The sequence below is a fragment of the Lepus europaeus genome, chromosome 7, assembly GCF_033115175.1.
Source record: "Lepus europaeus isolate LE1 chromosome 7, mLepTim1.pri, whole genome shotgun sequence".
Lineage (NCBI taxonomy): Eukaryota > Metazoa > Chordata > Mammalia > Lagomorpha > Leporidae > Lepus > Lepus europaeus.
The window spans coordinates 67,907,066-67,930,077 of record NC_084833.1 but is presented as its reverse complement, the minus strand read 5'-3'; the positions used below and the strand labels follow the sequence as shown (position 1 = coordinate 67,930,077).

The following is a 23,012-nucleotide window of genomic DNA, read 5'->3' as shown; positions in this document are numbered from 1 at the left end:
TGTGGAGTGGCCTATTCTGGACACATCCTATAAATGGACTCAGAAAACAAGGGGCCCTTCTGTCTGATTCTTGCCCTAGTGTAATGTTTAAAATGCATTTACTTGTAATGTGGATTGTGATTGTGTAAAACTACAAATAAACTAGATATCTATTTAAGGCTTGGTTTAATAGAGTATGTCTATACAATAGAATACTATTCAGTCATGAAAGTACATTTTTATGGAAAATATTTAATGACAGTATAATACATTGACCAGTGGGATACTCCATTAGCCACTACATTAAGCTATAAATGCTTTGGGAAATCTCCTAAAATCCGTAAGCCAATAAAACACCTCCAGGAAGCTTTTGAGGGGTACTGAGGTTATAGATCTCCATATACCAGAGATCTTCCAGAAGTTCATGGAAAATGTATCTTACGAAAAAAAAAAAAAAAAAACACATGGGTTTCAATTGATGCTTCAAAATCCACTTATCCTGTAATTCTTTTTCTACAAACTTCATGAAGTACTCTTGTACGTCCCTGGTCTTCTTCAGTGGTAGCATCTTGCTTCTGTAGTTAGAAAGGACAAGATTTCAAATGCACACCACTGCCCCCACCCCAATGCCTCCTGAGCAGTCTTTGTGTCTCCTGTCCCTCAGACCAAGTCCGCAACAGCTACTACATCGGGGCCGATGGCTCCCTGCGGCTGCTGCTGGCCAATGGCATGGAGGTGGCCCTGCAGACCGAGCCGCACCTGCTGGCGGGCACCGTGAACCCTACCGTGGGCAAGAGGAACGTCACCCTGCCCATCGACAATGGCCTCAACCTGGTGGAGTGGCGGCAGCGCAAGGAGCAGGCTCGGGGCCAGGTCACCGTCTTCGGGCGCCGGCTGCGGGTGAGCGAGGCCTCTGGAGGCGGTTGCATCCGGGGGGGGGGGGGGGGGGGGGACATGGGGGATTGCGGGGACAGGCCTGGAGAACTCTGCTTCTGAGACTCTCCCTGGGACCTCAGTTCCCGCCTCTGAAAAGGGGGACACCTGAACACCAGAAGCCGGGGAGTAAGAGTTCGGGGGTACCTTTTCAGTTTCAACTTCTAGAAAGATCGCTGGCCATGGTGTTAGCCCAGTCTGGGCTGTTTCCCACTCCTCTTCATCCCTGAGTGAACTCGGGCAAGTCCAGGCCAATGAGACTGATTTCACCAGCTGGCACCAGGATGAGAGGCACCACATACAGTGTCTCACACTGGGAGCCTGGTGCGTCAGCACTCGGTGCTAGCTGCTCCTGTCATTGCTACAGCTGTGATTGTTGCCCCCGTGGCTGGGCTGCCCTGAGCCACGGTCTCGCCCTTCCCCGGCACAGCCTCGGCTGCTAGTGGAGTGCCAGGGCCTCCCTGGGCTCGCACTGCCTGAGCCTGGCCCTGCGGCCTGGCATTTCAGAGCACTTGTCAAGATGTCAGATCCTGAAGCAGGGGCCGCCCTGCCTCATTTCTCATGTTCCTGTGAACAGTGGCCTCTGCTCCGGTTTCCTTGCTGGCTTTTTTATTTTTTTAAGATTTTGTTGTTGTTGTTCTTGTTTTTTGAAAGTGAAGTTACAGAGCGAGAGATTGAGATCTCCCATCTGCTGGTTCACTTCCCAAATGGCCACAATGGCCAGGGCTGGGCCAAGCCAAAGCCAGGAGCCTGGATCTCCATCCAGGTCTCCCACATGGCTGCAGGAGCCCAAGCACTTGGGCCATCTGCTGCTGCTTTCCCAGATGCATTAGCAGGGAACCGGCTCAGAAGTGGAGCCTCGGGACTCGAACTGGTGCTATAGGGGATGCCAGCCAGCATCATGGGTGCTGGCTTAACCAGCTGTGCCACAGCGCCAGCCCAGCGCCCAGCTTCCTTTCCCTCTAGCTTCAGAAGGGCAGGTGGTAGGCAGAATGAAAGCCATGACTCGGGCTGACTTGCGGTGTGCGCCTTACAGACGCCAGGTGCCCAGCGGGCCCTCACTGAGGTGCAGCACTACGTTCTCACAGGCGCAGGAGCATCTCGTAGCAACCCAGCCCCACGACCCTGAGTTCCTTCCCCCTTCAGGAGAGAAAGTTCACCTGAGCCCCTGTTTTGTGCACAAGGCAACCACAGTCCAGAGAGGGTAGGAGTTTTTCCAGAGTCACACAGCTAAACAGTGGTGGAGACGAGAAAATAGAGCCACAGCAGACCTAGAAATGTGAAGCGACTTATCCGCTTCCACACCACCAGGACCCAGAAAGCCAGGCTGGCTCTGCTTCCAGAATAGCCAGGAGTGGTGCCAAGGACTCTAGCAGTGGAGAAAACAGCCTCCCACGAGCTCCCTAGAGGGCTTGGCCATCTCTGTGCTCTGTGGCCCACCCCCATCTGTGGCCTGCCCCATCCGTGGCCTGCCACCACCCGTGGCGTCGCTGAGCACCCTGTCTAGATTCTCAGCACCCGTGAGGCAGGGTGCTGACCAGGGACTTTGGCCTGGCTTGCATTCCTGCTGTGCCGTGTGTGTAACCCTGAGCTCTGTCTCTGAGCCCAAGGCTCCTCTGCAGAAACCACCTAAGACGTTCAGAGTGCCTGGCCCGGTGCCACTGCCAGCTGCTGGTGCTCCACCAACGACACCCGTGAGTTCGAGTAGGATTTCCTCTCTGCAGCGTGAGGCAGACTCCAAGTTCCGCAGGGTTTCTTCAGTCCCTTGCCCAGCCCAAGACCGATGGTGTGCTAGACGGGTGGCCACATCTCCACGGCCTCCCAAGATAGATGACCACCCACGGTGGCAGCATGTGGAATTAGAACGAGAGCCGAGCGTGCCTCTCCCTAATGGAGCTCATTTTTTATACAGCTGGGAACTTTTTTAATAAAGAAAGATGTAAAATAATCTCATTGCCACCACGGCCGAACACAGGAAGCATTAGGCGATTCCCCAGTGAACTGCTTAATTCAATTTTATTAATTTTGCCACGGAGGTGCAGCTCTCCTTAACTTGGGGTCCTCCAGGGGGTGAGGGGCAGTGGCACCACCCGGGGAGGGTGGGAGGCTTTGGGGGCCCCCTGGCACTTTTGCTGGTGCAGCCCCTGGCTCTCCCCTTGCCTGCTCTGCAAAGAACACAGCTTCAGCCTGCGCCACCTCTGATTTGTCCCTGGAATCGTCTGCCACCCTGTCTGTGCTTCTGCAATTGTGTTTGATGACCCCAGGCTTCTCTGCACAGACCAGTCAGCGCTAACCTCATCATCTCATCACCATTGTCAGCAATCCATGTCCTCAAGGCCTGAGAGTTTGTACGGGGGGAGGAGGAGGAGACACACAGCTCCCTCCCTCTGAGAAGGGGCTTGACCATTGGCTCTCACTTCCAGGACATGATTATAGTCATTTATGTGGCGCCTTCTGCATGCCCCGTTCTCTGCTAGGTGGTGCATTCAAGTTTCTCCAGCCTTTCCAAGCCCGTCGCTTCACACAGGGAGAAACTGAGATGCAGGGGAGGGCAGGCACTGCCCACAATCTCGCAGAACAGCTGCTCATGGGGAGGGAGGGGGGCTGGAATCCTGGCCTTCCTACTGAGGCTGGCACCCTTTTCATTTCCAACCAGACAGGCCCCCAGGGGTCTTTCATTGCATCTGGCCTCACGTGCCCTTCTGCTTCATGGGAACAAATTCTCTGCTTTCCTCTTGGGTCTTCTTTATGACTTGTCAGATTTACACAGTGGGGGCTGTTGTTGTGCCGTAGCTGGTAAAGCTGCCACCTATGGTGCCAGCATCCCATATGGGCACTGTTTCAAGTCCCAGCTGTTCCACTTCCAATCCAGCTCCTTGCTAATGTACCTGGGAAAAGCAGTGGAGGATGGCCCAAGTGCTTGGACCCCTGCCACCCACGTAGGAGACCCAGAAGTTCCTGGCTCCTGGCTTTGGCCTGGCCCAGCCCCAGCCATTGTGGCCATCTGGGGAGTGAACCACCAAAAGGAAGATTTCTCTCTCTCTCTCTCTCTCTAACTCTGCCTTTCAAATAAACAAAATAAATCTTACAGTGGAGCCGACATTGTGGCACAGCTGCCACCTGCAGCGCTGGCATCCCATATGGACGCCAGTTCAAGTCCTGGCTGCTCCACTTCTGGTCCAGCTTCCTGCTAATGCACCTGGGAAAGCAGTGGAAGATGGCCCAAGTGCCTGGACCCCTGCCACCCACATGGGAGACCAAGAAGAAGCTCCTGGCTCCTGGCTTCAGCCTGGCCCAGCGCTGGCTGTTGTAGGACCTGCGTTTCTGCTTCAGAGTAGCTGGCAATGTTTGTGAGGCAGAAGGGGCAGAGCCAACCACAAAAACAGGCCCCTGAGTTGTATTTCTTTATTGAAATCTGACTGCCCCGACTTACGGCTGCCCCGTGGAAGCCTTATTTCTGAGTGAAAGGAAACGGAGTTGTGTCTTGAGCTAGCAGCCCACGTGGAGGCTCCACGGCGCTGCACATCCTGGAGGCAGGAGCAAAGTGTCCCGAAGCTAGCAGTCAGCCCACAGAGCAGCCACCCCAAACCCAGGCACCTCTGCCTCCCAGGACCTCCAGGAGGACGATGTCCCAGGAGGAGACGGAGGCGATGGAGAAGCCCTGGGGGTGGTGGCAAGGGCAGGAGAGCCTTCCCAGGGCTTGGAAAGTCCAGACCCCCCAGAAGGGCATGGCTGGGCCTGAGGACCACTGGGTGTTTGCCCGTTGCCATGGTGAGCTCCAAAGCCAGCCTCAGTCACGCAGCAGCCATGAGACCCAGAGCAAATGCCTTCATGTCCCTGGGTTTGGTCTCCTTAGTGTCAAACTCGAGCAGCGTCTGTCCCAGGATGGATGGGTCAGGCCTGGAACGGCTGAGCCTTCATCTGCCTTCTTTATGTCTCCATGGGAAGCATCTCTTGAGGGTCACATGGACAGTTTGCTCCCACCACATCTGCATTGTGTGTATCCTCCCAACAGCCCTATGCAATTGGCATTACTATCACGATTTTATAGATGAGGGAACTTTCCAGAGCTGACAAGTGACAGAGCCAGGACTTGAACCCGTGTCTGTTGATGCCCACGTCTGTGCTGCCTCCTCTGCCCAAGAGATTCTGGGCCCAGCCGAGAGCCAGGGTGGTCATCAGACCAAAGTTCTCAACGTGCAGATTAATTGTGTCTTTCCTCCCTTGCTCCTCCGCAGGTTCACAACCGAAACCTCCTGTCCCTGGATTTCGACCGTGTCACACGCACAGAGAAGATCTATGACGACCACCGCAAGTTCACCCTGCGGATCCTGTATGACCAGGCAGGCCGGCCCAGCCTCTGGTCGCCGAGCAGCCGGTTGAATGGTGTCAATGTCACATACTCCCCTGGGGGCCACATTGCTGGCGTCCAGAGGGGCATCATGTCTGAGAGAATGGAATACGACCAGGCGGGTCGCATCACGTCCAGGATCTTCGCTGATGGAAAGACATGGAGCTACACGTACTTAGAGAAGGCAAGTGTCTACCTCCCCCTGGCCCTGGCCTTGCCATACACTGTGACTCAACCCATGGCCAGGCCTAGCCTGGTCACCTCCATGGAATAGATCTGACCCATGTGGTCCCCAAAAGGAAGCGTTCAGGAAAACCTGCCACCCACAGCCAAAGGCTCCTAGGGAGTGTCTCATGGGGCCTGGTGATGGTTTGGAAAATAGCAGTCCTTCTAGGGCTAGTCCTGGGGCAGGAGAATGGGAAAGTCCTGCCTATAGTGGTGGAGCTGGGCTCAGGCCTAAATACTACCAGACTTAGAGAGCAAGAGGGCTGGGCCTGCTTCCAGGGCTAGGGCACATGGTGTGACCCATCACAGAGAACCAGACAGAAGCCTGGGGATCGGTACGTATTGGGGAGGTCTTAACCTTGGGCCTTGAGTGCTGGGCACAGTCTTAGTGCATCCCTTCTCCCTTCTGCTTCAGGGCAGGATTCAGTTCATCCCAGAGGCTGGGGATCAGGGAAGACCTCAAGTCACAAGTTGGCCCCAAATAAGTGAAAATGGTAGCTTTGATCCTCGATGCCTCCAGGCCTGTTATCTGCTGACTTTGTCCCCCAAGAAAGAATCCACACTCCATGCCCCAGTTCCGGTACCCAGATCTCTGCTTTGTTGCTTGCTCCCAGGGAATCTGCCCCAGGGCCCAGGCTCTCCTCTCTCCTGTGCTGAGTGAGTCTCTCAGAGAGCAATGTGATGCTGAGAGAGACCCTGGAGGCCATCCAGCTCTGTGAAAATCCAACCCCAGGGTGGGGAGGGGCTTTCCCAGGGCCACACAAGGAGTTCATTGTTATAAACCAGCTTTTCCCATCCCCATCACAGCCCAGGGCGGGCCTGTGGCCTATTAACGTGTAAATGACTGTGCAAAGCCATAAACAGCTTTCTTCTCAGATAAGGTCCTGATGCTGTAGGTCCAGGGAGTCAACAGAAGCTGTTCATTGTCTTCTGTCTTTGCTGTGTTTTAGGGAACTCCTTCCCACCGGAATAGGAAGATTGATTTAATTTAAACGGTCCAGAGCAAGGCCCATAGGGACACTGTTGCAAACACTCCAGGCCACACCCCCCACTCACACACAAGTGGCAGGTGCATACCACACACAGGGGCAGACACACAAGGAGGCCCAGCACAGAGGTCCTCAGTGTTCTGGGGCCGCGGGCCCTGCCAGGCCGAGGAGTGGGAGCAGACCCCACCCCACCTGCCCATTTGTCACCTGCTTGCGGCATCGTGTGGCATGCTGGTTGGGAAGCGTGGTTGGGGCCTGGCTCAGGAGGACCACTGTTGTCCTTGCACTTTTGTTCCCTTGAGCCTGAGACCCACAGAACCGCCCCCCTCTCTGGCCTCCCTCACCTCTGGCTTTCCCCCACCCTGCAGTCCATGGTGCTGCTGTTGCACAGCCAGAGGCAGTACATCTTCGAGTTCGACAAGAACGACCGCCTGTCTTCTGTGACGATGCCCAACGTGGCCCGGCAGGCGCTGGAGACCATCCGCTCGGTGGGCTACTACAGGAACATCTACCAGCCCCCCGAGGGCAACGCTTCGGTCATCCAGGACTTCTCCGAGGACGGCCACCTCCTACACACCTTCTACCTGGGCACAGGCCGCAGGGTGATCTACAAGTACGGGAAGCTGTCAAAGCTGGCCGAGACGCTGTACGACACCACCAAGGTGAGCTTCACCTACGACGAGACGGCGGGCATGCTGAAAACCATCAACCTGCAGAACGAGGGCTTCACCTGCACGATCCGCTACCGTCAGATCGGGCCCCTCATCGACCGGCAGATCTTCCGCTTCACCGAGGAGGGCATGGTCAACGCCCGCTTCGACTACAACTACGACAACAGCTTCCGGGTGACCAGCATGCAGGCTGTGATCAACGAGACCCCACTGCCCATCGACCTGTACCGCTACGATGATGTGTCGGGCAAGACCGAGCAGTTTGGGAAGTTCGGGGTCATCTACTACGACATCAACCAGATCATCACCACGGCGGTCATGACCCACACCAAACACTTCGACGCCTACGGCAGGATGAAGGAGGTGCAGTACGAGATCTTCCGCTCACTCATGTACTGGATGACCGTGCAGTATGACAATATGGGGCGGGTGGTGAAGAAGGAGCTGAAGGTGGGACCCTACGCCAACACCACCCGCTACTCCTACGAGTACGACGCCGATGGCCAGCTGCAGACCGTCTCCATCAATGACAAACCGCTCTGGCGCTACAGCTACGACCTCAACGGGAACCTGCACCTGCTAAGCCCAGGGAACAGCGCCCGGCTCACCCCGCTGCGCTACGACCTCCGTGACCGCATCACCAGGCTGGGCGACGTGCAGTACAAGATGGACGAGGACGGCTTCCTGCGGCAGCGGGGAGGCGACGTCTTTGAGTACAACTCAGCAGGCCTGCTCATGAGGGCCTACAACCGGGCCGGCGGCTGGAGCGTCAGGTACCGCTACGACGGCCTGGGCCGGCGCGTGTCCAGCAAGAGCAGCCACAGCCACCACCTGCAGTTCTTCTATGCAGACCTGACCAACCCCACCAAGGTCACCCACCTCTACAACCATTCCAGCTCTGAGATCACATCCCTCTACTACGACCTGCAAGGCCACCTCTTTGCCATGGAGCTGAGCAGCGGCGACGAGTTCTACATCGCTTGCGACAACATCGGGACCCCCCTTGCCGTGTTCAGCGGAACAGGCTTGATGATCAAGCAGATCCTCTACACGGCCTACGGGGAGATCTACATGGACACCAACCCCAACTTCCAGATCATCATCGGCTATCACGGTGGCCTCTATGATCCACTCACCAAGCTTGTGCACATGGGCCGCCGGGACTACGACGTGCTGGCCGGACGCTGGACCAGCCCCGACCACGAGCTCTGGAAGCACCTTAGCAGCAGCAACGTCATGCCATTCAACCTGTACATGTTCAAAAACAACAATCCCATCAGCAACTCCCAGGACATCAAGTGCTTCATGACAGGTGAGCGTTGGGGCTCCCTCGGAGCCGGGGAGGACCTCGTCGATGGCTCTGGTCATCTGGGGGGACACCTCCCTTGAGAAAGCTGCCGTGGGGTGGTGGGAAACATGGACCTTCCCTGAATATGGCATTTGCCAATGTATATTTGAAAAATCACTAGTTTGGAGAATACTCGGGGTGGGTGGGGATGGTCCTGGCATAAAAGCAATTTGACAGGGTTGCTACCATTTTAAAATCTTCATGATACATTTCAGTTTATGAAAGGCTCTGAGAAGTCCTATAGTAAGAACTGTCTAATATACATACTCACTATTTCTCAAACTCACCTGACCATGAAACCCTTTTTTTCACCATGAAATTCTAATATCTCACTTTGGGAGGTTCTGACATAGAGATTGAGCTGGCCATGAATTCCTGGTGAGTTGGGTAAGGTATGGCTGAAACAGACAAATAAAAACAATTCTCTATTTGTGATAATGTAACGGAAAATTCAGACACTGGAGTCAGAACCCAGTGAAGGAGCCACCATTTCTAAGCTATGACTCATTATGGTAATTATTCAGTAGCCCTGAACTCCAGCTTCCTAATCTTAAACTCAGAATCCTACCTTGGCTCTGATACATGAAATATGCATAGTGCAAGCCCTGGAGTAACCACTGAAACCATAAAAGCTGAAGACAAACACACAGTCAGTAGTGCAGATAAAATGGAAGAGTAGAAAATATCCAATCCAACGCGGACAGGGAGATGGCGCTGGGGGAGCAAAGAACACAAGTGCCCCTGGCAGGGTGGCAGCTGAGGTGCGCTGAGATGCCTGCTGTGCCTGGCCCAGCGCAGCCCCCCTCCAGCTGTGGGTGGATATGTGAAATAAACCTGCAGATGAAACATCCCTCTTCCTCCACGTCTCTGTCTTCTCTGTTCTTTCTCCCTCTGCCTTTTGAATAAATAGAAAGAAAGAAAAATCACAACCCGTTTTTAAGAGAGGGAGACTGACTCAGGGTCTTTTTACATAGGGGAGTTTGTGGTCGGCGCCTGGCTGCTCCCCCATTCTCCTGCCCTGTGATGCAGTCCTCTTGCTGCCTCTCCCATGTCAGTTCCCTTCATCCCCAAGGGCCTCCCCTGTGTGGCCACTGTTGGAGGCACCCGGGGTTGAAAGGCGATCCCTCCCCTCCAGGGATTCCTAACGCTAAAAGAGAGAAGGAGCAGTGCTATCAGGCATGAGCGGGACCACGAAGGTTTGCAGAGCAGGCCCAGAAGCACAGAGGCCCTGCCTGGGAGGGTTCTGGGAAGCCATCCCTGAGCAGCTGACAGCAGGCCACCTCCTAAGTGGTGCCCATCAGGTGATGGGGGAAAGGCACACCAGCCAGCGGGAACAGCACCTACGGAAGTCCAGAGGGTGCAGCATGTGTCACTCACACGAGTGCCCTCACGGACATGGCTTCTGAGTCCCAGGCTTGCAAGGCCCTGTCTGGGCCCTGTTGCTGCTGACAGCAATAGAAGAATTCTTTTTCGGGGAAGAATCTCGGGTTGTCGTGTTGAGCGCGGGAGACCCGAGTGTGGGGGAGAAGGGAGAGAGCAAGGTGGCACTCAGGTGTGGTGAAAACATACTCGGGGCCGAGGGATAAACATGAGCACGTTGACAGCATTTCACAGCATCCGCCGAGCTCAGCTTGGCTGCTAGCTCCAGAGAACGCCGACAGATTGAGATGACATTTCCATTACATCTGTCTGCGTTAAGCACGCCCCCTGCCTCACCCTCCAGTGAGTTTCCTATGAGATGTCTTGGCAGGTTACTGCGGCTGAAAAAAAAAATAGTGCAATAGGAAATGTACTTTTCTATCAAAAAAAATTGTTGCAGCTTGCCAAAATATTATTACTCCCTCCCCCTGCTTCTTTGCACACCACCATGGACATATGGTCTCCCTCCAGAATAGCGCCAACATGCCTGGCTCACTGCGCTGTGCCAGGCACTTGGCAGACGGGGTGCCGTGGAAACTTCACGACAGCCCTGGGACAGCGTCATTTTCTTTGTTCTACAGAGGAGGCTGTGACGCCTCCTAACCATGAGAGGTTTGCCTGGTGTCACACAGATGGGTCGGTGGAGCTGAGGCTCTCCGAAACCCCGCACATTGTCCGTGACAATGGTACTGGTCTCTGACTCCAGTTTTTAACAAAGCAACCCAATTTCCCTGTGCAGCTTGGGTTCTATGTGCTAGTCAGTTGAATCCAGCAATATTTTATTATGCATACCTGCTCTGGGCCAGACCCATGCTAAGGACACAGAGGGCAACCAGGCACCAGGCCCGCCCGCATGGGGTGCACAGCCCGATGCAGCTGTCTCCACATTTCTGCAATGGTGATGCCCCCATGGCAACGCCGGCATTGTGGCACAGGAGGCTACGCCGCCATCTCCAAAGCCTGCATTCCGTATCAGAGCACCCCTTCGTGTCCTGGCTGCTCCACTTCTGAAGACCCAGAAGGAGCTCCAGGCTCCTGGCTTTGGCCTGGATCAGCCCTGGCTATTGTGTCCATCTGGGGAGTGAATCAGCAGAGGGATGCTCTCTCCCTCTCTCTCAGGCCCTGCTTGTCAAATAAATAAAAATAAATTAAAAGAATTCTTTAAAAGGAAAAGATTTTTGCATCACAGTAATTCACTAAAACAAAATGTTTGCAAACAAGACTTATATGTGAAACATTCATATGAGGGCACTATAAAAAATTCAAGGAAAATGGAATTAAAAGACACATTTAGGGGCTGGCATTTGACACAGTAGTTAAGATGCTGGGAATGCCCACATCCCATTTCAGAGTAGCTGGGTTCACGTCCTGGCTCTGCTCCCAATTCCAGCTTCCGGCTAATGTGTATCCTGGGAAGTAGCAGGACACAAGCTAAAGTACTTGTGTCCCTGCCTCCCAGGTGGGATACCCAGGTGGAGTACCTGGATCCCAGCTTTGGCCTATCCCTGGGAGTGATAGAAGATCTGTGTGTGTCCGTATGGACACATGTGTGCCTGTGTGTGCATCATCTTTCTGTCTCTCTCTCATGAAGACATTTGGAGAAAAAAAAAATTGTTACAAAAAGATTTAAAAGCAATACAATGAGGAGCCTTCAAAAAGTATTTACAAAATATTCATTCTTTTTAAAGAACTATGATTTCAAAAATAGTTGCACCAAAATAATCTTTTAGTTTCATTTTTCCACAAACTTTTTGAGATAACCTTGTATTTCCTTAGTCTAGTCCATTTCAATAAAAATGCTAGTCATGGCATAAAAATTGATTTGGCTGCAGAGTAAGTAATATCCCATTGTTTGAAAAACTATAGCGTGAAAAAGAGATTTTATATAAATAGTCAGGTTTTAGCAGATGGGAAAAGTTCTGAATCTCTAACAAGAAACCACGGTAGTGCTGACACTCACCAAACTTCTCCCTTCTGTGTGGGCTCCATGCAGCCCCATGTACCTCAAGCAGCAATGGTGAAAATAATGTAAGACAAAATCTTTTCTTGCAAAAATGTCTTCAGGGGTCCTGAACATATCCATTTGTTCACGTGACAGTTCTTGAAGCAGGGCTTGGAGACAGAATGCACTGATTGGCTGAGCCCAGGTCACGTCAGCCACTGCTGGCCCCTTAAGTGGAGTCAGCTGAAAACTGCATAGAGACTCACAGGAAGGGAAGGCATCCAAAACATGGCTTCTGCAGATACGCTGTGTACATCATTACCCCTTTTTTCAAGATTTATTATTTATTTTATTTACTTTGAAAGTTAGAACAGCAGAGAGAGAGAGAAAGAGATCTTCCATCCACTGGCTCACTCCCCGCCAATGACTACAACAGCCAGAACTGGGCCAGGCCGAAGCCAGGAGCATGGAACTCTATCCTGGTCTCCCACGTGGGTGACAGGGGCCCAAGTACTCGGGCCATCTTCTTCTGCACATTAGCGTAAAGCTGGAGGGGAAGTAGAGCAGCCAGGACTTAAACCAGCGCTCTTATATGGGAACGGGATGCTGGTGTCAGAAGTGGCAACTTAACCCACTACGCCATCGCACCGGCTCCAGAGATTTATTTATTATTTATTTATTTGAAAAGCGGGGGCCCACTGTGGAACAGCAGGTTAAGCTGCCAGCTGCAGCACCGATATCCCATATGGGTGCCAGTTTGAGTCCTGGCTGCTCCACTTGCAATCCAGCTCCTTGCTAATGCACCTGGGAAAAGCAACAGAAAATGATCCAAGTGCTTGGGCCCCTGCATCCATGTGGGAGACCTGGATGAACCTCCTGGCTCCTAGCTTCAGCCTGGCCCAGCTCTGGCCATTGCAGCCATCTGGGGAGTGAATCCGTGGATGGAAGATATCCTCTTTTTTATTAAGATTTATTTATTTATTTGAAAGTCAGAGAGAGAAGGAAAGGCAGAGAGAGAGAGAGGTCTTTCATCCACTGGTTCACTCTCCAATTGACTGCAAGGGCCAGAGCCAGGAGCTTCTTCCGAGTCTCCCACAGGGGTGCAGGGGCCCAAGGGCTTGGGCCATCTTCTACTGCTTTCCCAGGCCATAGCAGAGAGGTGGATTGGAAGTGGAGCAGCTGGGATTCGAACCGGCACCCATATGGAATGCCAGCATTGCAGGTGGCGGTTTTACCTGCTATGCCACAGCACTGGCCCCTAACTTTGCTTTTCAAATAAATAAATCTTGAAGGGAAAAAAAGAACAGAAAAGAAAAACAGAGCAACAGAGAGAGAAAGAGAGTCAGAGAGCTCTTCCATGTGCTGGTTCATTCCCCAAAAGGCCACAGTAGCCAGATCTGAACCAGGCCAAAGCTAGGAGCAAGGGACTCCACCCTGGTCTCCCACCTGGGTGGCCGAGACAGAAGTACTTAGGCCGTCTCCCACTGCCATTCTCCACTGCCTTCCCAGGCAAAGTATTAGGAAACTGGATCAGAAGAGGAGCAGCCAGGACCTGGACCAGTATTCCCATATGAGATGCCAGCGTCATAAGCAGTGGTTTAACCCACTGTGCCACAGTGCCGGTCTAATCTTAATCTTGCCTTGAAGCCTGTGAGGTGGGGGTTGCTGACTCCATGTACAGAGGAGGAAAGAGGTAAAGTGGCCGACCCGCTAAGAAATGGCGAGGCTGGAATCAGAGCTCTGTTCCGTCTGACGCCAAAACTGTCTTTCTTGGATTTGGATGTACTTTGTAAGACCAAGGCTGTCCACATGAGAAAGGGATGACTCTTGCTGGCATTCCATCACTCCCAGACAGCAGCAGTGACAGTCAGAATGGGCAGAGAAAGAGCAGCTTTTTGACTTGGGGGGAGCATCTACGGCGGAAGTCATAGAAGGAAGAATAGAACTCCCAGCTCCTCAGAAGAGCGCTGTGGAAAAGGCCTTGAATGAATTCCTTTCCAGCATTTTTCCTAAAGGCATGGAGGCAAGCTTCCCAGCTTCCATCAGCAGTCGTGACAGTCGCCCTGCTTTCCTGGGCCTTGGCAGTATTTCTGATCCAGGCTTCTCCTCGCAACCCCAAGGTCAGGCCCAGGCACTTGGCAATAATGGGCCACTCAGAGTCCTCTTTCTTGTCCTAGTGCCTTGGCTTTCTGATTGCAGTCCTCAGAGAACCCAATGCACCTTGCAAAATCCTGTCATTGCTTCCACTTCACATTTGATCATTAGCATCGCCAAGAAGTGTTAGAAAAATCCATTAATACCCTGTCTACGGATGTACAAGATGGGAGGATAAAGACACAGAAGGCTGAGTGGTTTCTATGGGCCGTCAGAGGCACAGTTTTTGATCTCTGGTACAAGACAGCTCCATGCCCAGTGGCACTATGGCCCCAGGGCTCTGGTCACTCCAAAAAGGGTCAGGAGAGGTGGGGAAGTGTGTTTCTTTGTTTTTAAGATTTATATATTTATTTGAAAGAGTTGCAGACAGAACGAAAGAGAGCTTCCATCTGCTGGTTCACTCCCCAGATGGCCGCACCTGCCAGGGCTGGGCCAGGCTGAAGCCAGGAGTTACTTCCAGGTCTCCCGTGGGGGTGGCAGGGGTCCACACACTTGGGTCATTTTCCACTGCTTTCCCAGACCATTAACAGGGAGCTGGATCAGAAGCGGAGCAGCCACGACAAGAACCGGCGCCCATATGGGATGCCTGAGTCACAGGTGGCAGCTTTACCCACTACACCACAGCGCCAGCCTGGGGAAGTTTGCTTCTAAAGTGAAGTCAAGTCAGTCAGTAAGAACTCCCCTTTGGCGCCAGCTGTGCTTTGCTAGAGTCCCCTGTTGATGATGAGGGTGCAAGTGGGGAGTCGGTGGCAGGGGTAGCGGGTGATCCTGCATACATCAACAGCCCCCCGCCCCCCGGTATTAGGCTGGAGGACTCCGGGGTTGGAATCAGAAAGGGGAGTCAGGAAACCCAGGTTCTCCTAAGATTCCTGTCTCTTGGGTGTATCCGCAGGAGGGAAGGGGTCCCGGGCCCCAGAGGCACACTGGGCTTTGACACTGTGAACCCATCTTCCCAAGTGCCGGTCCCACCTGCAGCTGTCAGGGTCCTCCCACTGCAGCCTGCCTCCGGCTGTCCCCCACCCAGGACAAGTCACATCTGAGGGCCACTTACTCCATGGCGATCTTTCTGCTTCTCTCCTGCCCAGACGTCAACAGCTGGCTGCTCACCTTTGGATTCCAGCTGCACAACGTGATCCCTGGCTATCCCCCACCAGACACCGACGCCATGGAACCCTCCTATGAGCTTGTCCACACTCAGATGAAAACGCAGGAGTGGGATAACAGCAAGGTACATTCTACCTGTGGGTGCCCGTTCTGATGTTCCAGCAGGGGGCGCCACCAGCTTTTCGGGGAGGCTTGGGCCAGGAAGCCAGACCCCTGTGGGCCTCCACTGCCCTGCAGAGGCTGTGCCACAGATGCTCAGTGGCTCTTCACAGACCGCCTTGAGGAGTTGCCTGTGTTGTTCTGTGGCATTCCACCAAACCAATAAGCCTTTGTCACTAGCCAGACAAAAGTGCCAGGTGAGAAGTGTGTCCTAAATACTAATGCAGCATTGTCTGAGCGCCGCAGTGTACCTGGCCTTGTGGGAAACGTTCTGTATAACATAGCTCGAGCTATCCCCCTGGTGTTACTGTTCCCATTTCACAGATCGAACACCTGAGGCCTTCTCGGTGTCACATAGCAAGGCAAGGCTAGAGCAGGGATTCCAACCCTGTTGTCTATATCATCCTGCTGAGTCCTGTACCTAGCCTGCTGTAGGTGCTCAAAAAAAAAAAAAAAAAAAGAAAGAAAGAAAAGTTACTCTCAATTTCCTTTTATGACAGAGTTTCAAAGACTCCAGAATCTTATAGCTGAAAAGGTCCTTACAAACAAGCTCATCTCGCCTGCTCACTTCAGGCGTTCCTTGCTCATTTCTCCCCGCCTCCGGCCCCGACTCCATTCACAAATTCTGTGCGAGGAGCCGACTCCATGCCAGGCCCTGGGCTGCAGTGAATCAGGCAGAGGCCAGGACTTTGAGGAAACCCAGCGCCGGGGCCAGCAGACAGGAGGAGAGCAGGTGGCACGCTGCTGGTGTCGCTCATTCCAGACCGAATCCCAGAGTCCTCAGCGGGCTGCCTCCCTCCCCCCAGCTCTGGAGCACCGGATTCTGCCACTCTGTGCGCTGGTGGCTCCCTGGCTTTTTCCAGAGCTCTGCCCACACTGTATTCTACTTCCGGTGGCCTTTCCTTCCCCTCCACTATGGGCCGAGCCCCAAGAAAGTAAGTTCTGGGTCTCACCTGTACCCGGCTAGCACACAGGTGCAGGGAGAGCCGGCAGCTAGTGAGGTAGGTGTCTGTCCCCTCCCCCGCTCCACCCCTTACAGAACCGGAGACCAGGGTCTCTCAGCTGGAAAGGAGCAGAAGGAGACCCCAAGCCTGCCCGGCCACACAGCCCCTTCTCTTTCTGGCGCTCTGGGCTGGCCCCGCCCTCCCTGGGGCCAGCACCTTCGGTCCAACAGCGCAGCTCTTCTTCCCTCACCCCCACCCCCCAGCCAGGCTCCCTTCTGCACCCCCATACAGCCCGACAAGGCCTGCCTGTTTGCCAGCCTCGCCTGTCAATGAATTATTGATTTCTGCCCTTGGCAAGCATCGGAGATCTTTGTTGTTGAGCACTCCAGCTTTTGTGAAACTCTAGGAAATAATTGCTCACAGACAGGGTTCTATTAATTATAAAGAGGACTTAATTTCAGCGAGAAGCCGATAGGCCTGTTCCTAAGGCCATTTCTCTCAGTCGCTGATGAGGCCCTGGAGGCTTCCTGAGCATGGCTTCCTGAGCTCCCTGGTCCTGAGCTCAGGTGTTTAGGAGCCCCCCCCACCCAGAGCAGCCAAGAGCAGGGTGCCAGAGGGGCCCCCAGAGCACTGCGGGGCAGAGGCCCTCCTTGAAATTCGTGTACTGAGATGCGTGACGCACGGGGAGCAGTAGAACAGGGTGTTCAGAAAGTTCACAGAAAGGTAGTTGGAAGGTAAGTTTCAGGATAGACGTTTGGCACCGCAGTTCATCACTGCTTGGGACACTACGGCGTGCGTCAGGGTGCCTGGGTGCTGCTCCTGATTCCGGCTTCCTGCTGATGCTCTCCCTGGAAGGCAACAGGTGACGGCTCAAGTCGTTGGATCCCTGCCGCCCTGCAGGACACCCTGGCTTCTGGCTCCAGCCTGGCCCAGCCCCTACTGGTGTGGGCATGGAAGATCTCTCTCTCCCTCCCTCTCTCTCTCTCTCTCCCTCCCTCCCTCCCTCTCCCCCTCTCCCTTCCTCTCTCCCTCCCTCCCTCTCCCCCTCCCTCCCTCCCCCTTTCCCTCTCCCCCCTTCCTCCCTCCCTCCCCCTCTCCCTCTCCCCCCTTCCTCCCTCCCTCCCTCCTTCCTTTCTTCTCTGGCTCCCTCCCTTCCTCCCCCTCCCTGCTATCCCTCCCTCTCTCCCTAGCTCTGGAGCGTGGGATTCTGCCACTCTGTGTGCTGGTGGCTCCCTGTCTCTCCCTCCACCAAAGCTCTCCCCACACTATCTTCTACTTCCACGTTCCTTTTGTTTGTCTCCACTCAAGGACGAGCGCCCTCTTTTGTTCTCCCTCTGTCTCTCTTCCTCCCTCCCTCCCTCATCCTCCCTCCTTCCCTCTCTACCTTTCAAAAAAAAATGAATTTTTTAAGATACATTTATTTATCTAAAAAAATTTTTTGAGATCCACGCACAGCTTTTCCATAACCGTTCTGTACATTTTCCTTGGGCTTTTCAAGGTCCCCTTGTAGAAATCACCACCATTTGTCTCAGTGTGCCGCCATGCCCAGAATGCACTCCTTGCCATGGCTCCCTCTGACATCGTCCCACCCGTGCTTCAAATCCCAGCCCGAGCACGAGCCTGTCCTCACTCCCCACCTTCAGGCTGAGCCGCTTCAGCCCTGGACACTGAGCTCACTTGTTATCAGCCGTTTGACTGTGGGCCGGCTCCAAACGCTCTGAGCCTTCATTTCCTTAGAAGTAAGATCAGAGTAACGCTAGAACCTGCTGTATAACGTGACTGTGAAGATGAGATGAGCAGGTACGAGAGCCACTGCCGTTAGCTCTCCTAGAGCGCTGGTTGATGCCCGCCGTCCTATCTATCTCGCCCTGCCCCAAGGATGGTGTCGGATTCATTTTGGTGTCTCTAGAGTTCAGAAAAGGACCTGGCACAGAGTAAGACGCTCCCTGGACAGTGTCTGAAGGGCGGGCTGGTGGTCGGCAGTAGGTTAATAACTGGTTAATAGCTACATGTAGACCTGACCTAGCACTGAAGCTCTGTGTTGGGGCCTCTTCCCCTTTGCCTTACTCTGTCTCTCTCCTCCCCTCTCAGTCTATCCTCGGGGTGCAGTGTGAAGTGCAGAAGCAGCTCAAGGCCTTCATCACCTTAGAACGCTTCGACCAGCTCCATGGCTCCACCATCACCAGCTGCCAGCAGGCCCCAGAGACCAAGAGGTTTGCGTCCAGTGGCTCCATCTTCGGCAAGGGGGTCAAGTTTGCCTTGAAGGATGGCCGGGTGACCACAGATATCATCAGTGTGGCCAACGAGGATGGGCGGAGGGTGGCCGCCATCTTGAACAACGCCCACTACCTGGAGAACCTGCACTTCACCATCGACGGTGTGGACACCCACTATTTCGTGAAACCAGGGCCCTCCGAAGGCGACCTGGCCATCCTGGGCCTGAGTGGGGGGCGGCGGACCCTGGAGAACGGCGTCAACGTGACCGTGTCCCAGATCAACACGATGCTCAGTGGCAGGACTAGACGGTACACAGACGTCCAGCTGCAGTATGGGCCACTGTGCTTGAACACCCGCTACGGGACGACGCTGGACGAGGAGAAGGCGCGGGTGCTGGAGCTGGCCCGGCAGAGGGCCGTGCACCAGGCCTGGGCTCGCGAGCAGCAGAGACTGCGGGAAGGGGAGGAAGGCCTGCGGGCCTGGACCGAGGGGGAGAAGCAGCAGGTGCTGAACACGGGGCGGGTGCAAGGCTACGACGGCTTCTTCGTGCTCTCGGTCGAGCAGTACCCAGAACTGTCGGACAGCGCCAACAACATCCACTTCATGAGACAGAGCGAGATGGGCCGAAGGTGACAGAGAGGGCCAAGGCCTGGACTTCTTGCCAAAGACAGCTACTCTTTTGTGGCCGCACACCTGACTGTGTTGTACTTTAAAAACAAAACAAAAAAATCATTTTTTTAACAAGTGCAGAAAACAAACAAAAAGATACTGGTTGCATTGTAATTCATGCAACATGCTTTTTTTTAAGAAAAACACAGATTTGGCCTTCACACATTTTTTGCAAAGAACAGAAGGTATTTTTTTCTGTAGTGTGATCACAATGAAAACTTTATTGTCGTTCGTTCCCTTTTCCCTTGAGGATTCTTCCTTGTTGTTTGGGGTCTGTTCCTCCTCTCTGAGAAGCATCTCCTGGGGGGTGTCCCTCCTCTGTCCCCAGGTCCCCAGTGTGATGTGCGACACGAGTGTCTGTGCTAACTTGTCTCCTGTGCGACTCTTTCTGCTTCGATTGGGCAGGAGTGAGGGGTGCGGAGATTCCTGGGCTGGCACGCGCCCCCCTCTCCAGGGGAGGAGGCTCCGTAGCCAGGCTCCTGCGGACGAGTGGTGGGTCTGTCCTCGCTGTGCTCCGTGCCTCCGGAGAACCACAGACGGCTTCATCCTGCTCCGGGAGTTTCATGATGTCGTTCAGCACTTTGTTCAAGCTCCTCCCCCGCCCCCCCCCCCCGCCCCTGTCTAAGCTTCCTATTTCTATGCTCAGTGAGACCCCTGCCCCTTTTGCAAAACCTGTGTCGTTGTCCCCCATGCTGGGATAGAGAAAGTGTCTCCCGGGGGGGGGGGGGGGTCCTCCCCCTGCCCCGCCCCTGCCCCCACGAGTGGGGTGACAACATCCTGGGGCCGGGAGCCCTGTCCTCCCCAAGGGGTGAACGCATCCAAGACGTCTGTGATTGCTTGATCCTTCATCGTGTTCCCTGTTCTCCTCCTCCTCTCTCCCAGAGCCAGCTGTGGGGAGCAGCACTGGGCACCGCGGCAGAGGATGGCAGTGGTGGCAAGGGTACCGCCTGCCTTCCCAGGGGAAGCCCCGTCCCCTTGACTTTGGGTATCTCCCTCCACTGCTCAGGGGCCACCGCTGAGACACAGGAGTGTGGAGAGAGGTGCTCGGTGGCCTTTAATTCGGGAAAGATGCTTAAGACGACAAGTCAGCCAAAGAGAGGAAGGTGTGAGCCAAGCACCCTTCTAAGCAGTTCCTGAAGTCCCCAGGGCCTTGCCTGTGCCTGCAGCCGCAGAGCTGGGGGCAGCGGGAGGGGCTCTTCAGGGCGCCCCTCCTGTGAAGCTCCTCTGAACAGCTTCCCTAATGGAGAAACCCAGCCTGCGTTTCCAAAAGGCTCAGGAGAAAGGAAGAAAGAGCTGATGTGGGGCAGCCTGGCAGCAAAGTACAACCTCAGCAGGGTCAGAACGGCCGCTGAGGCTGACACCCCCGGGGACCCGGCAGGTCAGGCCTGCCCTGCTTCTGCACGTGTCACCAGGAAGCAGGTCCATCCCACACCGGAGGGCATGGCCACATCAGCAGGCCAGGCCAGGGAAGCCTTGGGGGCAAGGGAGAGCCACAGCAAGAGCGAGGAGCTCCCAGTGAGAGGATCCCAATCCGGGGTCATCCACCTGCTGACCATGGTCATCACCGCTCACAGGAGGCTCTGGGAGACAGGACGGGGAGCCAAATGCTTCCTTTGGAGTTGGGCTTCTTAGAAAATGGAACTTTTATGGGTTACATTTACATTAAGTGTGGAAAATGAATTCCGAGTCTGAGCTATTCCCCGTGGAAACCTTGTTGGACTGATAAGCTCATGGCACCTTTATAGCCTTATTCACGGAGTCTTCAGAATATTACACGAGTTAATGAAACCGAGAAGGTCTCTCAGTGCGTGAGAATCGGAGCAGCGTGCAGGCTGGGTTCTGCCTGGCAGAGGGAGGCATCCAGAGCTCCTGGGGGAGAAGAGATTTCGCCTTACGTCATCCCACTGGGATTAGAGGATGTGTTTCGCTAAGTGCTCTTCCTGTTTCCAGAAAAAAAGTCACACTGCCGCAACAGTGTGCCTTGGCCTGTGTGTCCACTGGTTGCCCGTGGCCTCTGGAGTCAGACACAGTGACCCTCGGGCCCCACCGTGCACGGCATGAGCTGGTGATGGTGCTCCCGTCTGGCTGGACCGTTCCTGGATGCCATGGAAAACAGTCTGGCCTGAAAAGCCCAAGTTTTTTTTTTGTTTTTTTTTTTTTTTTTTTTTAAATCCAAAAGAGACTTGGGCTTCACAAGATGTACTCTTGATATGCGCAGCACCCCTGGGCAAAGGCCTCCTCCTGCCTATTGGCCCAGTTGATCAGCCTCATCCTGGCCACCTGCCATAGGTCAAGACCAGATGGGGGTGTCTACGTGGAGGTCAAAGCATGTGGTCAAGGGAACCATCTCGCTACCCCTCCCCGGCCCCTCCGGCCCCAGTCTCCACAGGAATAGTGTGATCTGCTAAGGATCAAAAACACAGACAAGATTGAACATCAGGAATGATCTTCTGTTTTCCCTGGGCTGCAGACCACCAAGGAGGCCCAGGTACGGGGGTGGAGGGGGCAGAAGTTCAAGCACACCCAAGCCTTAGAGAAAGGATCTCAGTGTGGGGGCGGGCAGCACCATGCACCTTGGTTTCACCTTGGTGCTGTTGTATTGCAGCTGGTCTGACTCCAATCCTTTTGAGTTGGTTTCCATTTAGGCTGGGAGGTAACACAGGCCCTGCCCTCGCAGCCTGGCCTCCTACTGAGACCAGCAGTCCCAATTCCATGAAGGTGAGTTGGAAGGCAGAAGCTGGAGTCCCGTTTGCCTCTTTGGACTCCCAGCATCAAATCCCATCCATGATGGCACCTGCCCTTCTGGCACCCCCCAAACTCAACCTGTGCCCTCGTTGGAGTGGCCAGCCCTCCTTCCCACACTGGCCCGGGGTCATGCTTCTGCAGCACATTGCCTTCTGACCCTAGAAAGAGATTGATTTTAGGGCAATTTCTGCCTTCTTGCCCACCCTCCACAGCTGCCAGTCATGCCCTGGTCCCCAGCCCCTCCGCCACCTTAGGACTTCGGTGGTCCTCAAAATTGGTGTCTATAGCATGAGCTTTCCTCTTTGCTCACCCTGGAGGGCAGAGCGATGACAACAGAAGGGAGGGGAGCCGGAAGTCGCGCCTGGTCAGCCTCTGACCCTGGTCTCAGAATTGCTCGCTGAGCACTACGCCAAGGACCGCACCAGTGCCTGACTTGCTCTTGGAGAGGGAGGATTCAGAGCAGTCCCTCAGGGAGCAAGCGTCCAGTGGCTGAGAATGGCCAGGAGGTGTGTGTGCTTCCAGTCCTCTGCATGGCGTGGGGCTGGTGTTTTATGAGTGCACAACAAAGAATCGAAATTTATTTTAAAATAAAAAGGACCTTTGCAGCTGTGACTTTTAAGAATCACCTTTCTGGATGGCAGGGATTTCCTTTATGCAAAGAGAAGGCTTGCAGTGTGAAGCGGTGGAATGCAGCATTCCCGTGTGCAGCCTTGTGCCTGCGGCCAGCAGCCAGCATGTGAGCCTGCTGGCCCTCAGCAGGGGCCCCGGCTTTGGGGGTTGATCACCCAGTGCCCAAGGCCAAGTCGATTCTTCATTCCTCCCAGCAGCCACTAGTCCCGGAGGTGGCTCCTGGTCCTGGCCAGGGACCCACCTCCTGAAGGGTCCCCGAGAGAAGCCGCTCTGTCTCTCCTCACTGGGACTAAACGCCCTCCTTATGTTGCAGGCACCTCATTCCCAGCCAGGTTTATACACTTGTCTATATTTTATTGGAGGGGAGGGGATTTAAAAAAAAAAAAGAACTTTGCATCCGGGGCCCTTGCATTTAACCTTCCAAAAACAACAAACTCATTTTAAAGACTCATTGCTCAGGTGACGGAGAGACCAGACCCTTGATCCTCTCCAACCTTTACATTCTGAAACCAGCCTCGTGCCCCGGACTGCCG

The 23,012-nt window shown here is 54.3% G+C and overlaps 1 protein-coding gene across 4 annotated transcripts in view; it reads left to right on the top strand.

The window, feature by feature from the left end:
• Positions 1 to 19,068, top strand: part of TENM4 (teneurin transmembrane protein 4) — a 390,997-nt gene extending 371,929 nt beyond the window's left edge. For all 4 annotated transcript variants that reach the window (XM_062198278.1, XM_062198277.1, XM_062198276.1 and 1 more), the window contains 5 exons: positions 644 to 879; positions 5,151 to 5,447; positions 6,846 to 8,460; positions 15,097 to 15,239; positions 18,310 to 19,068. In XM_062198278.1, coding sequence (XP_062054262.1) covers positions 644 to 879; positions 5,151 to 5,447; positions 6,846 to 8,460; positions 15,097 to 15,239; positions 18,310 to 19,068 — 3,050 coding nt within the window. The remainder of the gene's footprint in view (positions 1 to 643; positions 880 to 5,150; positions 5,448 to 6,845; positions 8,461 to 15,096; positions 15,240 to 18,309) is intronic.
• Positions 19,069 to 23,012: the final 3,944 nt, after the last annotated feature.